Source organism: Loxodonta africana, chromosome 3 (assembly GCF_030014295.1).
Source record: "Loxodonta africana isolate mLoxAfr1 chromosome 3, mLoxAfr1.hap2, whole genome shotgun sequence".
Classification (NCBI taxonomy): Eukaryota; Metazoa; Chordata; class Mammalia; order Proboscidea; family Elephantidae; genus Loxodonta; species Loxodonta africana.
The window spans coordinates 6927595-6946018 of record NC_087344.1 but is presented as its reverse complement, the minus strand read 5'-3'; the positions used below and the strand labels follow the sequence as shown (position 1 = coordinate 6946018).

At 57.0% G+C, this 18424-nt stretch overlaps 2 protein-coding genes across 2 annotated transcripts; both read left to right on the top strand.

Annotated features, from left to right (window-relative positions):
- Positions 1 to 5068: 5068 nt before the first annotated feature.
- SEMA6B (semaphorin 6B) lies at positions 5069 to 18042 on the top strand. The gene is made up of 16 exons (XM_064280324.1): positions 5069 to 5189; positions 5374 to 5497; positions 6528 to 6588; positions 6707 to 6769; positions 7201 to 7302; positions 7969 to 8059; positions 8590 to 8709; positions 9190 to 9278; positions 11945 to 12162; positions 13621 to 13752; positions 13975 to 14124; positions 15041 to 15223; positions 15308 to 15457; positions 16453 to 16530; positions 16649 to 16707; positions 17123 to 18042. The coding sequence occupies exons 1-16, from the start codon at positions 5069 to 5071 to the stop codon at positions 18040 to 18042; spliced, it is 2661 nt and encodes an 886-aa protein (XP_064136394.1).
- On the top strand, positions 9821 to 11686 carry LOC135230835 (putative proline-rich protein 21). Its single transcript, XM_064283003.1, is given in 3 exon segments — positions 9821 to 10620; positions 10622 to 10783; positions 10868 to 11686. Coding segments are annotated over 3 exon segments (1377 nt in total). The 3' UTR covers positions 11283 to 11686.
- Positions 18043 to 18424: the final 382 nt, after the last annotated feature.

The window sequence follows — 18424 nt, the reverse complement described above, 5'->3', positions numbered from 1 at the left end:
TGGGCTAGAGACAGGACTGTGGACATTGTCAGGGCGTGGATTGTGTTCAAAGCCCCGAGAGTGGATGAGGCCACCCATGGAAGAAGGAAGAGAACTGAGGACCCAGGGAATATCATGGGCAGGGAATAGCATTGCAGAGGGAACAGCGTGTGCGGAGGGAACACGTGCAGAGGGCACATGTGCAGAGGGAACAGCATGTGCAGGGAACAGCATGTGCAGAGGGAACAGCATGTGCAGAGGGAACAGCATGTGCGGAGGGAACAGAAGTGGAGACAGAAGGGAGAGGAGAAGCTCAGACTTAATTTTGAGGGCACAGGGGAGCCATAGGAGGTTTCAGAGCAGTGGTTCTCTCTCCAGGGTGATTTACCCCCAGGGAACACTTGGTGATGTCTGGGGACATTTTTGGTTTTTATGACTGGGGACGGGGGTGCTACTGGCACCGAGTGGGTGGAGGCCAGGGATGCTGCTCAACACCCTGCAATCCACGGGACAACAGAGAAAGGGAGAAGCTGAGGAGAGGCCTAGAGAGGTGGGAGGGGAGCTGGGCGGACTCAGGGTCCTGGGGGCGGTGTGAGGATAGAGTTCCCAGGAGAAGGAGGTGAAGTAGTGTGGCCTTGAGAAAAATTTCATCTCTGAGCCTCAGTTTCCTCATCTGTACAATGGGACCATGTACAAAGGGCTGGGTGATGGTTCCGGGGTCAGGAGTAGAAGCCCCGCTGCAGCGTGAGCCCTCCTGGATGGGGCTATTACTTCCTGTCTGTTCCTCCCACCCCACAGGCATGGACATACCTCCCACGTGGCCTGTTTCCCCATGGCTACAGGCTGGAAGCCAGGGTGCCTCTGTGTATGTACACCTGCCCCACAAGCACGCGTGTGCAGGTGCATGTGTGTTCAAATGATACCCTGCATACTGTTGCGTGCACACGCCAGCCTTGTGGCTCCCCACCTGGCCCGGCTCCGGCTCCAGCAGCCTGGTCCTGGGCAGCCCAGCCAGCAGGTGCTGGGGTGGCTTCTGGGCCAGGAGGCGCCGGGTGGCTGCTGGCAGAGACGCCTCAAGTTTCATGGAGAGAAGCAGATGGTCTTGGGGTTGGGGGAGGAACTGAGGCTTCTGGTAACCTGAGGACAGGGGGTAAACTGAGGCCAGGTGCAGTGGGTAGGCCCCAAAGTGGCCCTAACTTCCCAAAAGAGCCTTGAGGTTCAGTTCCACATGATTATAAAAATAAGTATTGTTGATTGTGTGGTCCAGTCTCAGGTCTGCCACTTCCTGCTGGGTGCCTTTGGCCAGCTGACTTAACCTCTCAGAGCCTCGGTTTCCCTATCTATATAACCAACAACAACAGAAAACAAACCAGTTGCTGTGATTAGATTCCAGTGACCCCGTGTGTGTCAGAGGACAACTGTGCTCCAGAAGGTTTTCAATAGCTGATTTTTTCAGAAGTTGGTTGCAAGGCCTCTCTTCTGAGGTGCCTCAGTGGACTCGAACCTCCAACCTTTTGGTTAGCAGCTGAGTGCACTCGCCGTTTCTACCACCGGCGATGCCCCATTTGTGTGAGGGGCTGTGTTAAGAGCACCCACCTCTTGGGTCATGTGGTGAAGATTGAATGAGTTAATCTTGGATTCGGTACTTAGAACATCCAGTTAAGTACTCACGGCGATGCCTGGCACACAGCAGGTGCTTTACAAGTGCTTGCTATTTTTATGACTTATTGAGCTCCTACTGTGTGCTAGGCCCGGTGCTGGGCTGGGGACACAGCGGTGACTAAGACGGACTCAGCCCTGCTCTTGCAGGTTTCGCGGCGCAGAGGGGGAGACCGACAGTTACCTGGGCATGGCTCAGTTTTCAGCGCTGCTGTAGCAGAGATCCACAAGGGGGTGGCTTTAATGAACAGACATTTATTTTCTCGTTCAGGTGGCTAGAAGTTGGAATTCAGGGTGCCGGCTCTGGGGAAGGCTTTCTGTCTCTGTAGACTCGGGGAAAAGGTTCTTGTCTCTTTTCAGCTTCTGTTTCTTGTTTCCTCGGGGAGAGCTCGTGTGGAGCGGCCTCTATCTTCCCCCTCCTGCTTGGTCGCTCCCTCAGTCTGCTCTTGTATATCTCAAAAGAGACTGACTTAAGACACATCCTGTGCTGTGTCATTAACATAACAAAGAAAGCCCATTCCCAAGTGGGGTTATAACCGCAGGTATATCAAAACCAAACCAAACCCGCTGCTGTCCAGTTGATTCGGACTCGTAGCAACCATATAGGACTGCCTCAGGATGACCAAGGACCGGCTGGTGGATTAGAACTGCCGACCTTTTGGTTAGCAGCTGAGTGCTTAACCATTGGGCCAGGGGTTAGGATTTACAACAGGTATTTTGGAGGGACACAATTTAATCCATAACAGGGCAGTTACAACATGGGGAAACACAGTCAGGGTGTTGATCTGAAAGGGCTCCCTAGAGGGGGTGTCTGAGTCCCAAAGAATGTGCCCACCAGGTTACTGGGAGGAGAGACGGTGTTCCAGGCAGAGGGAACAGCATGTGCAGGTGCCCAGAGGTAGAGACAGAAGAGGGGGAGGAGCTGGGGCTTCATTTTGAGGGCACTGGGGAGCCATAGAAGGGATTAGAGCCGTGGTTCTCACTCGGGGGTGGTTCTGCCCCCAGGGGATGCTGTCTGGGGCTATGTCTGGAGACATTTGTGGTAAGTTTGGGGTGGTGCTACGAGCATCGAATGGGTGGAAGCCAGGGAGGCTGGCTGCGCAACACCCTGCAGTGCACAGGACGGCCCTGCCTCAGTGAAGGATCTGGCACCCATGTCCAGAGTGCTGAGGGCAGGCGGGGATGCTGGTTTAGAGCAGGAGAGGGAGAGGTGGGGAGCTGAAGTCTAGAAAGATTCTTTCTCTGCTGTGAGGAGGATGCGTAGGAGGGCAAGGTGGAGCCTGGGGGACCAGGTAGGAGGTGGGAGGCGGGCCATGAGGTGCTGGGAGCAGAGAGGATGGATGAGAGAGAGACTCTGGAGGGAGAGCAGGACCCCTGGGCCGTGGATGGGGAAGAGGATGCAGGAGGTGAGGCTGGTCTCCAGCTCGGGAACCCTGGGGCTGTCCCCGAGTCGACCTGGGAGGAGAAGCAGGCTTGAGGTGAGACAAGAACCCAGTTTGGGCCCCGGGGTCCCAGGGAGGTCCTGTGGGGCTGGGGGCAGCTGTGGGCAGGGGGAGGAAACGAACCTCCTTCCCAGCCATGATCTTCTGTATCATGAAGTTAACAAAATCCAGAGAAAAAACTCGCCTCAGTCTGCCCATCTGTGAACTGAGCGTTCAAGTCACTACTGCCATCCCCGGGGACTGAGGGAACGGGCTGGGGGCTGTTAACTTGATTATGACCATGAGTATGCTCTGTCCGGCTGCCAATTCCTCTCTGGTGGGGACACGCCCCTGAATCTGACCCTCAGTTTCCCCATCTGCAAAATGGGCTTCACATCACACTAACCCTGCTAGAACCGTTGGGGGAGTTCGGTGAAGTAATCCCTGGAAACCCACCAACATGGCCGCTGGTACTTAACATGCCAGCAACAACGGCAATAATCTACTGAGCACTTGTTGAGCATCTGCTATGTGCTGGGCACTGTGGTAACACTACCAGAGGCCAATGAGGTCAGTACAGTTACCATTCCCATTGTACAAATGGGGAAACTGAGGCTCAGAGACAGCATGATCCGTCCAAGGTCACACAGCGTGGAAGTGGGGAGCTAGAATTTGAACCTGGCTCTGGAGCCCCACCCCCAACCACAACACACAATGGAAGCCGCTGTTTTAAAATCTCTCTTCAGTTACATACTGTTCTGATAATACATGGGTTAAAAGGCACAGGGTGGACGGGGTGCCTCGAGAGGCTGGGGGAGGGCAGAGGAAGCAAGCAGGCTTGGCATTGGCAATCACACAGGCACCTTGAATGCCAGGTAGAGGCTGGAGCCTGTACTCAGGGGTCATTGGGAGCCATGGGATGCTGCAGAGCAGGGGAGGAGCCAGGGAAGGAAACCCTTAAGGAAGCCAGGGCCGTTCCCCACACACACGTGGGATCTGGGCGTCCGCTGAGTCACAAATCCTGGAAGTACAGGTCACGGAGCGGAAGCCCCCTGCTCCACACAAAGCTTTCCTGTTTTCTGGCCCCAAACGCTCAGAGGCAGACACTCCAGGGCCAACGTTCTCGAGCCACCTTCACCTCCGAGGGCTCAGAATCCTGGGCCATAAGGCCAGGGCAGGACTTGGAGATGTTCCTGCTGCTCAGAAGGGGAAACTGAGACACGGGGCTTGCCCCCAGGCTACCCAAAAGGACAAGGCTGCGAGATTTCATATTTGGGGTCTCTGGGACCTGGACTGCACCCCTTTCTGGTAGGGGGTGCCCTGAGCCGGGGCCTTTGGGCATGGAGGGCTGAGTCCAAGGGGTTGCGTTCTGTTCATACTACAGAATCCTGGACAGGTCTCCAAAGTTACCTTGAGAGGCAGTAGGAAGCAGACCACCTTGAAAGATAGTGAGGGGCCCGTCACAGAGGTATGCAAGAAGAGGACAGAATAGCTGGTCTTAGGAAGGAAGTCAGACTTACAGGGGCCTCTGTGGGCCCTGGCCAGCTGAAATGTCCTTCCATTCTAACCACAGCTCCCAGACTGCAGTTTATAAAATTCCAAGACCCTTTGTTTTTGTGTCTTTGATTTTAAGATTTTTTTGTTTTAATTCTAAGAATTTTGAGATACATTTTTTGAGATTTTGTTATTATTATTGTTAATACAGTAATTTCTAATTACTAAATTAAAGCATTTTTGCATGAAACCTTTGCCTGGTCATAAAATGGTTCTGATAAATAAGTGCTGGGTAGTATAATTGTAATTATTGCCGTTGTTGTTCTTATTTACTAGTTTTTATTTATTGCTATCCTAATGGGGAATTTTTCTGGGAATTGAAAACCAGGTGGAGGGTCGGGTCCCTGCCGCCGCGGGTCGCGCGCGCCCTCTTTCGGCGGCAGGGGGAACTTCAGGGAACTCCTCTCACCTCCCGCCCGACCGCAGGTGTCGACTCTCGCCGCCCCGCCCCCGCCATGCGGACCCCGCGAGCGCCCCCACCCCGTCCGGCCCTGCTGCTCCTGCTGCTGCTACTGGGGGGCTCCCACGGCCTCTTCCCCGAGGAGCCGCCGCCGCTCAGCGTGGCCCCCCGGGACTGTGAGTGGGGGCAGGGGGTAGGGGCGAGTCCCAAGGGAAGGTCTTCGTCCCCAGTTGGGTCTGCAACCCCCCTGGGAAAAGAAGCGCCCCGAAAAGGCATCATCTCGGGCCATCCCCGTGGGGACACGTGCCACCCCCTCCTCACCCCGCCCTGGCTCACACCCCTTCCCACTCCCTCCCCCAGACCTAAACCACTACCCCGTGTTCGTGGGCCGCGGACCCGGACGCCTGACCTCCGCAGAGGGGGCTGAGGACCTCAACATCCAGCGCGTCCTGCGGGTCAACAGGACGCTGTTCATTGGAGACAGGTATGGGGATGTCAGGCAGTGTGTGGGGTGAGCCACAAGGAGTGGGTAGTAGTGTGCTGGGAAAGGGAGGCTGCATGGTGGGGCTGGGGTGCAGATGTGTGTCCCTGGGGTGAGGCTTTTAAGAATGGTCAAGGCTGGGTGTGATTGGAGCCTCAAGCATCTAGGGTGTGTTGCTGGGTGGGGACAGCCCGCAGGTCAAAATTCCCTGGTGCCTTTCATGCATCAGGCCCTGCAGAGGGTGCTGGAGTGACACCCCCAGTGGGCGGGGGCCTGTTCAGCGATCACATAACTACGAACATGAATGTATAATCCCAAACCTGTGGAAGATGCAGTGGGGGTGGTCAGGGAGGGCTTCTCTGAGGAGGTGACATTTGAATTGAGCCCTTAATGATGAGTTAGCCATGGGGAGATCTTTGGGGAGGGCATTCCAGACAGAGGGAACAGCCCGTGCAAAGGCCCTGGGACAGGACAAGGCCTGGCGAGTTGGAAGAACAGCGAGGAGGCCAGTGTGGCTGGAGAGGAGCGAGAGAGAAGAGAGGAGGGGAGGGCAGGGAAGGGAAGGGGCAAGTCGTGCAGGGCCCTGGGGGCTGCGGGAGGACTTGGGCTTTTTATATCCGAGGGCGGCGGGAGCCTTGGAGGACTGTAAGCAGAGGAGGGACGGGCCTGACTCCGGTGCTCACGGGCGCCCTCTGGCGGCTGCGGGAAGGACAGACTGGGGGGGCGAGGGCGGGAGCTGGGAACCAGGTGGAGGTGACCGGCGATGATACGGCTGGAGCAGGTGGAGGCAGAGGGTGGGGATAAGGAGGCGGATTCGGGATAGAATTTGATGTGGGGAAGCATGTTAGGGGAGAGGAGGTATGTTAGGGCATGGGGAAGAGTGTTAAAGCGTGTTCAGTGTTGGAGTTGCTTCTGGACAGAGGTGTTGGCGCCTGCGGACGTGTTACATTTTGGGCTCCACATCTGCGTCAGAGAAGATGGGACACAGAGGGTGACGGAGGCACCCTCAGTCTCACATACACCCCTTCCCCAGGGACAACCTGTACCGAGTGGAACTGGAGCCCCCCACGTCCACAGAGCTGCGGTACCAGCGGGTGAGAAGGGGGCGCAGGCAGGTTGGGGGGCGGGGGAGCCTGACACTGCAGCCCTGCCCCACGGGGGTCCTAGAGCCATCAGAGATCCAGCTCCCCTCACCAGCCCCTCTGCCCCCAGAAGCTGACCTGGCGTTCCAACCCCAGTGACATCGATGTGTGCCGGATGAAGGGCAAGCAGGAGGTGAGTGGGCCGGCCACGCTCAGGCCTCCAGCCACCCCACCCCGCAAGCGGCCCTGGCCACGCCCCAGGCTATTCATTCTGGCCTTCATCCCTGGCCAGGACCCTGCGTCGCCATGGCTACGCCTACAGCCTGGCCACGACCCCAAAGTGGACCTCCCTTGTGGCCAGGGCCAGAGTCTTGGCTTTGCTATAGCTCCACCGCTAATACCAAGCATTTGGGGGTCTTGGCCCGGCCCAGAATCATGGCCCCGCCTCCAACCAAGTCTTAGTTTCTGCCGGACACATGGCACCCCCCCATGTAGCACTGGTCCTGGCCACTCCCTTTCCCCTGGCTCCTCCCAGCAAAGGTCGAGATCTGCCCTGGCTCTGCCCCCCACCCTAGCCACTCCCTGCCATGGCCCACCGGTCCCCCTTTTCGCCTCCCACCCCAGGGCGAGTGTCGAAACTTCGTAAAGGTGCTGCTACTTCGCGACGAGTCCACGCTCTTCATGTGTGGCTCCAACGCCTTCAACCCTGTGTGTGCCAACTATAGCGTGAGTCTCAGCCCTTCAGCTCTTCCCCGCGTCCAGCCCCTAGGCCATGTCACCTCCTACAGGAAGCCTTCCTGAATATGCCCTTCCCACCCCCTCACCCAGACCAATAGTTGGGCAGTGGGGCAGGGGTCAGTTTGTAACATCGGCTCTAAGGAGCCCTGGTGGTGCAGTGGTTAAACGCTCAGCTGCTAATCAAACCCACCAGCGGCTCTGCAGGAGAAAAGACCTGGCAATCTGCTGCAGTAAAGTTTGTTGTTGTTAGGTGCCATAGAGTTGGTTCCAACTCACAGTGACTGTATCTACAACAGACGGCAACACTCCCCTGTCCTACGCCATTCCCACAGTCTTTGCTGTTTGGGCCCATTGTTGCAGCCACTGTGTCAGTCCATCTCATAGAGGGTCTTACAGCCTTGGAAACCCTGTGGGGCAGTTCTACTCTGTCCTATAGGGTAGCTATGAGCCGGAATCGACTCGATGGTGCACAACAGCATTGACCCTTAGGCTCATTTTACAGATCAGTAAACAGGCCCAGCGAGGTTAAGAGAGTAAGTTTACAGAGGAATTTGTGACGGGGCCAGGATTCCCCTTGGAGTTGGGGGCTGGCAGAGTCAGGGTTGTCAGGCAGAGCCAAGAGCTTTGTCACTCAGGTTCTGGTCCCTTCTACAGATGGACACACTGCAGCCCCTCGGGGACAACATCAGTGGCATGGCCCGCTGCCCATATGACCCCAAACATGCCAACGTTGCCCTCTTCTCTGGTGAGTGCCCCCCAACCCTGACTGACCACCGGTGGAGCACCAGGCCGGGCCAGGGCCTGGATTTTCCACTCTTGGAATGTACCATTTACGTTCAGCTGTGAAACGTGCAGAATCTTAGCCTGGGGTCAAGATTCCGTCAGGGTGGGGCTGAGCCAGGGTTAAGGCTCAGCCCAGGGTCAGGGCTCAACCTGGGCTCAGAGGCTCAGCCTGGGTTTGGGGCTTGGATAGGGTCAGGGCTCAGCCCAGGGTCAGGGCTCAGCTCGGGGCTAGGGGCTCAGACTGGGTTCAAGGCTCAGCCCAGGGACAAGGGCTCTGCCAAGGTCAGGGCTCAGTCTCAAGGCTTAGCCTGAGTTCAGGGCTCAGATGGAGTCAGGATTCAGCCTAGGGACAGAGGCTCAGCCTGGGGTCCAAGCTCAACCCAGAGACAGGTATTCAGCCAGGGTCAGGGCTCTGGGAAGCTCGGTTGGCCCATCCACCCCCTGGCCTCTTGGATATGACCTCTCATCTTCTTCCTCTCACCCACCTTCCAGATGGGATGCTCTTCACGGCCACCGTTACTGACTTCCTCGCTATTGATGCTGTCATCTACCGCAGCCTGGGGGACCGGCCCACCCTGCGCACCGTGAAACACGACTCCAAATGGTTCAAAGGTGAGCCTGGAGGGGCAGTGAGGGCGGACCTGACAGGGTTGACATTTGTCATATCCCCCCACCAGAATAAGAGTCCCAGAGGAAACAGGGAGGGGTCTCCCATCTCATCTTTGGAGGCTGCTGGCCTCTTTGACGATAAAGTTAGAGGAGAGATTTACGTTGGATCTAAGGTAGAACTTGCTGGACGTGTGTGGCTTAGAAGCCCAAAATGGAACCACAAGAGGGGGATACAGGAGCTCAGTTCCACACATGAGGGAGGAAGGTGGTGAAAGTAGTAGATGTTGCTGTTGGTGGAGTAGACATGGCGATGTTATGCTTCTGACCCACCTCCTTAAGAAACACAACGAGTTTGAGTTGATTTCATTTTGCCTGGATGATCAGTCTAGGTTCCCCCTTCACCATAAAAGTGGTGTTCTTAGCCTAGAAGGCCACCTGTCATTTTGGGAGCTGGGTTCTGACCTCTCTTCTCCTTTTCTGCAGAGCCCTACTTTATCCACGCAGTGGAGTGGGGCAGCCACGTCTACTTCTTCTTCCGGGAGATCGCGATGGAGTTTAACTACCTGGAGAAGGTAAAGCCCCATTCCCCCCCGGAGAGGCCCGAGCAGTGGGGCACGGAGCTGAGAGGCTCTGATTGTGGGGAGTGGCGTGGGCGTGGGGAACAGAGGGGGATCCACGAAGCTCCAGCTGGGGTGAGATGGTGCTCTCCTTCACTCTGGTCCTCAGACCCTCCCCTCTGGCCAGGACCTAGCTCCTGTGGCTTGAAGACATTTAGAGAGCAGCCTTGGTGTACACAGCCCTACACAAGGAACATGGGTTTGAAGTCAGATATCCCCCTGGGTTCCAGTCCTGGTGCTGTTGCTATTCATCTGTTCAGCCATCCATTTACCTCTTTATCCATCCTTCATCCCTGTTTCATCCATTGTCTATCCAAATACCTATTCACCATCTATCCATTCAGCCATTTATCTGTTCTCCAGTCCAGTCCACTTTCATCAACCCATTTATACATCTACCCCTCTGCCCACCCACCAGCTCTCATCCTCCATCCTCCCTTCCTTGCTCTTTCCCTCCATCCATCCATCTACTCATCCATGTATCCATTTATTCATCTATGGATCTCCCACCAACCATCTATCCATCCATCCATCCATTTCTACCTCCCCACCTCCTTCCACCCACCCACCCATCCCCCCACCCATCCCCCCACCCATCCCCCCACCCATCCATCCATCCATCCATCCATCCATCCATCCATCCATCCATCCACTCATCCATCCATCCACCCATCCTCTCACCCATTCCCCCAACTCATCCATCCACCCACCTGTTCCCTCATTCATCCATCCTCCCTATCAACTCATCCATTCAAATCCATCACTCCGTCTACCTGCCCACCCTTCTGTCTACCCATATATCTAGCCACCCACCTGCTCCTTGTAACCTAGTCATTCATTCTTTCCATTTAACCTTCTATCTACTCATCCACCCACTTGTCCACCTATCCATTGATCCATTATCTCCTTCCAGTTTATTCATTCATTTACCCATCCACCCACTCATCCCTCCACGCGTTCATCCATTTATCTACTTATCCAACCATCCATCCACCCACCTACCCACCCATACATCCATTTATCTACTTATCCATCCATCCACCCACCCACCCATACATCCATTTATCTACTTATCCATTCATCCATCCATCCACCTACCCACCCATACATCCATTTATCTACTTATCCATCCACACACCTACCCACCCATACATCCATTTATCTACTTATCCATCCGTCCACCCACCCACACATCCATTTATCTACTTATCCATCCATCCACCCACCCGCCTACCCACCCATACATCCATTTATCTACTTATCCATTCATCCATCCATCCACCCACCCACCCATACATCCATTCATCTACTTATCCATTCATCCATCCATCCACCTACCCACCCATACATCCATTTATCTACTTCTCTATTCATCCATCCACCCACCTACCCACCCACCCACCCATACATCCATTTATCTACTTATCCATTCATCCATCCACCTACCTACCCACCCACCCATACATCCATTTATCTACTTATCCATTCATCCATCCACACACCTACCCACCCATACATCCATTTATCTACTTATCCATCCACACACCTACCCGCCCATACATCCATTTATCTACTTATCCATTCATCCATCCACCTACCTGCTCATACATCCATTTATCTACTTATCCATTCATCCATCCACCTACCCACTCATACATCCATTTATCTACTTATCCATCTGTCCACCCACCCACCCATACATCCATTTATCTACTTATCCATTCATCCATCCACCCACCTATCCACCCATACATCCATTTATCTACTTATCCATCCATTCACCCACCCACCCATACATCCATTTATCTACTTATCCATCCATACACCTACCCACTCACCCACACGTCCATTTATCTACACATTCATCTACCCATGTATCCACGCATCCACCCATCCATCCACTTATCTACTGAGCCATTGATTCTTCATTATCTCCTTCCAATTCATTCATTCATCTAACCATCCACTTACTCACTCCTCTATGCACCATCATTTTTCTGCTTGTCTACTCATATTCCCTCCCTCCCTCCATCTACCCATCATTCCATCCATGTATGCACCATTCATCTATACCTCTCTTCATTCACCTATCCATCCCTCCCTCCCTCCACCTACCTATCCATCCACCCCTTTATCCTATCCCCTCATTCACCCACCGATTCATCTGTCCCTTCCTCCATCCACCTACCCGTCCATCCACCTACCTAACCATCCATCCATCCAAGCAGCCAGACAGGAGTTAAGAGTCCAGATTCTGCCATTTGCACAAGGGTGACCTTGGAGCAGTCACTTCCCCTTCTCTATGCCTCAGTTTCCCATCTGTACAATGGGGATGTCAGCAGGCCCTCCCTCGTAGAGGTGTGGGAAGAATGTAAGAGATGAGAGCGAAGCAGCGGGTACATGACAGCAATCTGTAGTGGAAGCCATTATGATGGACCTCGTTGCTATTATCTTCCCCACATTTCTGCCGGGGAAGCTGGTATCCAGAGAGGCACAGTGACAGGCAGGGTGCCACAGTGAGCTGGAGTCGGACTCTTCTGCCCTCTCCCCTCCTCCATGGCCTGGTTGGGGGTCAGCACTCCCTGCAGGACTTGGCCCCCATCTGTCCTCTGTCGCACCAGGTGGTGGTGTCCCGCGTGGCCCGGGTGTGCAAGAATGACGTGGGGGGCTCCCCTCGAGTGCTGGAGAAGCAGTGGACATCCTTCCTGAAGGCGCGCCTCAACTGCTCTGTGCCCGGAGACTCCCACTTCTACTTCAACGTGCTCCAGGCCGTCACGGGCGTGGTCAGCCTGGGGGGCCGGCCCGTGGTCCTTGCCGTCTTGTCCACTCCCAGCAACAGGTCAGCAGGCGCCAGTGGGAGCAGACTGGGAGCATTTGATGCCCATGGGTGGAAAGGTCCTGCATTCTTTTTTTCTTTTTTAAATTTGTTGTTGTTGTTGTTGAGAATATAACCAGCAGAGCATACACCAATTCAACAGTTTCTCCATGTATAATTCAGTAACGCTGGTTAGCTGATTACATCCTTCAAGTTGTGCAGCCATTTTCACCCTCCTTTTCCGACCTGTTTCTCCCCCATTGACATAAAGCCCCGTAAGCTCTAATCTAACCTTTCAAGTTGCTGTTGTCAATTTGATCCCATGTAGGTATATCTTAAAAGAGCACAGGGCTCAAAGGAGAAATGCTTTACTCGTTAAACTATTGTTTGGTTTAAAGAAGACATCAGGGGATATTTTTGGTGTAAAGTTTAATGATTATCTCAGGCCAGTAGTTTCAGGGGTTTATCCAACCTCCATGGCTCCAGAAAGTCTGGATTCCATGAGAATTTGAACTTCTGTTCTGCATTTTCCCCTTTGGATTGGTATTCTCCTGGAGAATCTTTGATGAAAACATTCCGTGATGGTAGCTGGGCACCACCCGGTTCTTCTGGTCCTGGCAAAGGAGCCGGTTGTTCATGGAGGCCATTAGCCACATGTTCCATTGCCTCCTATTCTTGACCCTTCTCCTTCCTCTGTGCTAGGTCCCGCATCATGTCATTAAATATTCCCCGGGTCCTAGGCTGGGCAAGATGGGACCCTGAGAGGCCTTGGCCCTGGGATGGGGTAGGACAAAGCCAGATCCTGACCCATCAAGGCCCTTTAGTCAGAATGGGGCAGATGGGAGACGAGGGCGCCATCTTTGGAAGGGGGATCAGGGAAGGTGTCCTGGAGGAGGAGGCGTTGGAACTAGGCTTTGATGGGGGTGAGATGGAGGAAGAGGGAAGAGTGTTCCAAGGTGGGAGAACTGCACATGCTAAGGTCCTGAGGCTGCAATGAGCTTGGTGTGTTGAAGCAATAGCACAAAGCTGGTGTGGCCGGGGCGGAGGGAGCAAGGGGGAGGGTGGAGCATATGAGGGCAGGGAGCTGGTGGGTCAGATCGTACAAGGCCTTGTGGGCTGCAGGGAGACACATGGACTTTATCCTGAGAGTACTAGGGAGCTATGGAAGAGTAAGGAGCAGGAGAGGAACAAATTCAGAGTTGTGTTTTCAGAAAGTTCCTTTGGAAATAGGTTGAAATAGGCAAGAGTGCCAGCTGGGAGACCAGACAAAGGGGTCCTGGACCAGGGGGTGGCCGTGGAGGAGCTGAATTAGGGTTCAATTTAGGTAGCTGTTCCGGGGGCAGGGTGACTGGATTTGGCAGGTGGGGGGACAGGGAGAGAGAATATGCTGACGGCCCCCAGGACAAGGACAACTCCATGCACATGCCCGAGGCAGTGCCCCCTCCCTGGCTCACCATAGCCTTTCATCTGACCCTCCACCAGCATCCCTGGCTCGGCCGTCTGCGCTTTTGACATGACACAGGTGGCTGCTGTGTTCGAAGGCCGCTTCCGCGAGCAGAAGTCCCCTGAGTCCATCTGGACGGCTGTGCCGGAAGATCAGGTGCCTCGGCCCCGGTGAGAGCCCCTTAAGTCCTGTGTCAGGTGCCCAGGAAGGGGAGTCCTGGTCTCCAGGACCCAGAGCCAGGACTGCCAGATGTTTAGCTGTTTCCGAGCCCAAGCATACCCATTACACAGATGGGGAAAACTGAGGCCCTTAGGCGGGCCCCCTAGCGAATCAGCTGGGTGTGGCTGCTCTGCGGGAACCTGAGTCAGTCCTGACCACACCTCGACCCCCAGGCCTGGGTGCTGCGCAGTTCCTGGCATGCAATACAACACATCCAGCGCCTTCCCTGACGAGATCCTCAACTTCGTCAAGACACATCCCCTAATGGACGAGGCCGTGCCCTCGCTGGGCCACGCACCCTGGATTGTGCGGACACTGATGCGGTCAGTCCCCACACCTGGCCGGGATCCTGGTGGGGCAAGGGGTGGAGATGAGAGCCCAGGCCAGAGTGGAGAGGGGGGAAGCAGGGGGCGGATGGGGGCAAGGGGGAGATATGGGGAGTGATCAACCTGCCCCACCCGACACAGGGACACTGGCTGAGTCAGATACTCGATGGATACAGCCAGGCACAGGGACTTCTGGGGGCTTCCCAGAGACATGAAAACAGATAGAGACATGGAGAGAGACAGAGAGAGGGAAAGAGATAGAGAGAGACATACACGCACCAGGAGAGAGAAAGACATTGAGAGACCAGGAGAGATTAAGAGAACAAAAAGGGAGAGACAGCAAGAGAGAGACAGAGAGATTGAGAGACAGGAGTCAGATGGAAAACAAAAAGGGGAGAGACAGAAACATCAGGACAGAGAGAGAAAACAAAGAGAGGGAGAAATTGGGGATATGGAGAGACAGACAGACAAACACCCACAGGAGAGATAGCCAGCAGAGACTAGAGACAGAAAGAGACCAAAAAAAAAAAAAAAAATGAAGGCCAAGAAACACAGAGGAACAGAGAGAGAGACCCAGAGACAGACACAGACTAAGAGACTAAAGGGAGAAGACTGTCAGAGAGAGACAGAGAGAGAGAGCAGAGAGACAGGCCCAGGTGGAGAGACCCGTTCGTGGGTCTGTTTCTCGCTGTGGTGTGCGCACAGGCAGGGCTTGGCATGTCCTCTACTCCTGGCGTGTGTTTACCATGTGACGTGCCCACAGACATGCATGTTCCTGTCATGTGTATTGGTATGTTTGTGTCCATGTACACATGTTCCCACTGGCCTGGCATGGGTGGTGCTGCTGCGGGGTGGCCAGAGGACCACAGGGGCCTGTGGGATCAGCCTGACCCTGCCCTGCCCCGGCCACCAGGCATCAGCTGACACGGGTGGCCGTGGACGTGGGTGCTGGCCCCTGGGGCAACCAGACTGTTGTCTTCCTGGGATCTGAGGCGGGCACCGTTCTCAAGTTCCTTGTCCGGCCCAACACCAGCGCCCTGGAGACCACAGGGCCTACTGTCTTCCTGGAGGAGTTCGAGACCTATCGGCCGGACAGGTGGAGTGGGCATCAGCTGGGCAGTGGGCAGTGGGCGGGAAGATGGGGAGGTCCCCCAGAGACTCACTGCCCTGCTGCCCCCAGGTGTGGACAGTCCGGTGGCAGTGGCAAGAGTGGGCGGCGGCTGCTAAGCTTGGAGCTGGATGTGGCCTCAGGCAGCCTGCTGGCGGCCTTCCCCCGTTGTGTGGTCCGTGTGCCAGTAGCCCGCTGCCAGCAGCACTCAGGGTGCATGAAGTGAGTGACCTCCAACTCCAGCAGTAGGTGGGATGGGAGAAGGGAGATGAGCATGGGAATGCAGGGAGCTCGGGCCCTGGGCTGGAGCGTTGGGTTCAAGTCAAGGGCCCCAGCGCATCCTGTGTCAACCAGGCAGAGGAACCAGCCCCTGCGAAGGCCCTGGGGCAGGACCATGCCTGGTGAGCTGGAGTTAGTGAGGAGGCCTTGTGGCTGAAGTGGCATGAGGGAGGAGGAGGGAGGAGGAGAGAGGAGAGGAAGGCGGAAAGGGGGTGGGGCAGGTCGTGCAGGGCCCTAGGGGACGCGGGAGGACTTCAGCTTTTACCCAGGGGGAGTGGGAGCCCTGGAAGGCTGTGAGCAGAGGAGGGAGGGGCCTGACTCAGGTGCTCACGAGCTCCATCTGGCGGCCCCATAGAGAATAGACTTAGGAACGACGCAGCCCAGGCCGGGGACCTAGGAGGCGTTGCCTGTCTCCAAAACGGGAGGGAAGGGCAGATGCATGGAACGTGCTTGGCACACACCTGGCGTCAGCATGAGCGCTCAAGACGGGTGAACCTCTCGTCCCCCTTCCCTGCGTGGCTTCATTGCAATAATGACCGACAGGAGAGTCAGCGTCAAGGGCACAGACTTCCGGGCGGTTTGTGCTACTGCTTCCCCGGAGTCCATTCTCCCCGCAGCAGCCAGAGGGCGTCCGTGAGCACCTGAGTCAGGCCCGTCCCTCCTCTGCCCCAAGCCCTCCAGGGCTCTTACCTCCCTCCCGCAGGGTAAAGCCCAGGTCCTCCCTGCGGCTCCAATCCCAGCTCCACTGCGTGAGCAAAGTTAACCTTCCAGAGCCTCAGCGTTTTTATCTGTGAAATGGACCTGAGGAGCCCCCACCTGGGAGATTTGTCACAAGGACTCAAGGCATTGCTATTGAGAGGTCTGGGCCTGGTGCACCTGAGCACCATGTAAGTGACCCCTTATTACCTGACCCCTTCTGTCCCCCCCCCCCACTCTAGGAACTGTATCGGCAGCCAGGATCCCTACTGCGGGTGGGCCCCCGATGGCTCCTGCGTCTTCCTCAGCCCGGGCATCAGGTACTGGGGGAGGAGAGGTGTGTCTGACCCATTTCCTGACCAGGGATCCTCCCCTCGGCCCCTGACTCCCAGCCCTCTGAAGGGGGTCTCTGTTGACTGTGCTCCCTTCTCTCATTAGAGCCACCTTTGAGCAGGACGTGTCTGGGGCCAGCACCTCAGGCTTAGGGGACTGCACAGGTAAGTGGGGGGAGGGGATGCCAGGCTGGGACCCCCCCTTCTGCCATGGGAGGAGGGGAAGGAAGGAGGCCTGGGGACCCTTGGAGGGACTGGCCTCCATCAGGGCTCTGGCATTGGACGGGGTGGTCCCACTTCTGGGTGGGGAAGTAGGAGGACAGACCCTAGGGGTTAGAGATGCCCACGGACAGAAAGACAGGCTTTGAAAAGGACCTACAGACAGATAAGCTTTGTAAGAGACAGACACCCCAAGGTAGACAGGTGGACAGACAGGCTTTCAGAGGCCAGACAGAATCCAGAGGACAGAGAGATGTCAAGAGACAGGCAGACTGACAGTCTGTGGAAGGCAGGGACAGAGAGACAGCCCGAGGTCTGGGGCCAGTGCTGTCCTGCCGCCCTGACCCAAACCTCTGGCCAGGGCTGCTGCGGGCCAGCCTCTCGGAGGAGCGTGCAGGGCTGGTGTCGGTGAACCTGCTGGTGACCTCGTCGGTGGCGGCCTTCGTGGTGGGTGCCGTGGTGTCCGGCTTCAGCGTGGGCTGGTTCGTGGGCCTCCGCGAGCGGCGCGAGCTGGCCCGCCGCAAGGACAAGGAGGCCATCCTGGCGCACGGCGGCGGGGAGGCCGTGCTGAGCGTCAGCCGGCTGGGTGAGCGCCGGGGGCCGGGCGCGGGCGGCCGCAGCGGTGGGGGCGTCGTCGGTGGCGCCGGGGGTCCCCCCGAGGCCCTGCTGGCCCCTCTGATGCAGAACGGCTGGGCCAAGGCCACGCTGCTGCAGGGGGGCCCCCACGACCTCGACTCCGGGCTGCTGCCTACACCCGAACAGACGCCGCTGCCCCAGAAGCGCCTGCCCACGCCGCACCCGCACCCCCACGCCCTCGGCCCCCGCGGCTGGGACCACGGCCACCCCCTGCTCTCCGCCTCCTCCTCGCTCCTGCTGCTGGCCCCGGCCCGGGCCCCGGAGCAGCCTCCGGCGGGTGAGCCGGCCCCCGATGCCCGCCTCTACACCGGCCGGCCCTGCCGCGCCTCCCACGGCGACTTCCCGCTCACCCCCCACGCCAGCCCAGACCGCCGGCGCGTGGTGTCGGCGCCCACGGGCCCCTTGGACCCAACCTCAGCCGGCGACAGCCTCCCGCGGCCCTGGAGCCCACCCCCGACGGGCAGCCTCCGGAGGCCGGGCCCCCACGGCCCGCCCGCCGCCGCCCTGCGCCGCACGCACACTTTCAACAGCGGCGAGGGCCGGCCCGGTGACCATCCCCGGGGCCGCCACGGCCGGCCGAGCACGGACCTGGCGCACCTCCTCCCCTATGGGGGGCCAGACAGGACTGCGCCCCCCGTGCCCTAGGGCGGGGCCCGGGACGCCTTGGCAGGATCAGCCCCAGGACCAGGAGCGAGAGACGGCGGAACGCCAGGCCCGGCCCGGCTCCGTGTGGCTGCTCGAGACTCCCGCGCCACCCTCGTGGGGGGCGCCCTCTGCCACCCGGAAGCACAACGAGCTCGCCCTCAACCCGGCGACAGTTGGGGGGGCGGGGAGGGGCGGGAGGATTTGCTCTTATTTGAGATTGACCTGATGCGTAGATTTTGTTTTCTTTTTAAGGTTTGGTTTCTTTGGCGTTTTCTAACCAATTGCACAACTCCGTTTTCGGGGGTGGCGGCCAGGGGGCTCTGGGGGGGCCAGAACCGCCCAGCCAAGCCGCCACCTCAAAGGTCCCTCCTCGACCCAGGCC

Excerpts from the sequence above, each read along its gene's own strand:
- SEMA6B (XM_064280324.1), top strand. The coding sequence starts at position 5,069 with ATGCGGACCCCGCGAGCGCCCCCACCCCGTCCGGCCCTGCTGCTCCTG. Across the intron at positions 6,770-7,200 it reads GGATGAAGGGCAAGCAGGAG|GGCGAGTGTCGAAACTTCGT; the intron begins GTGAGTGGGCCG and ends CTCCCACCCCAG. Across the intron at positions 13,753-13,974 it reads GATCAGGTGCCTCGGCCCCG|GCCTGGGTGCTGCGCAGTTC; the intron begins GTGAGAGCCCCT and ends CTCGACCCCCAG.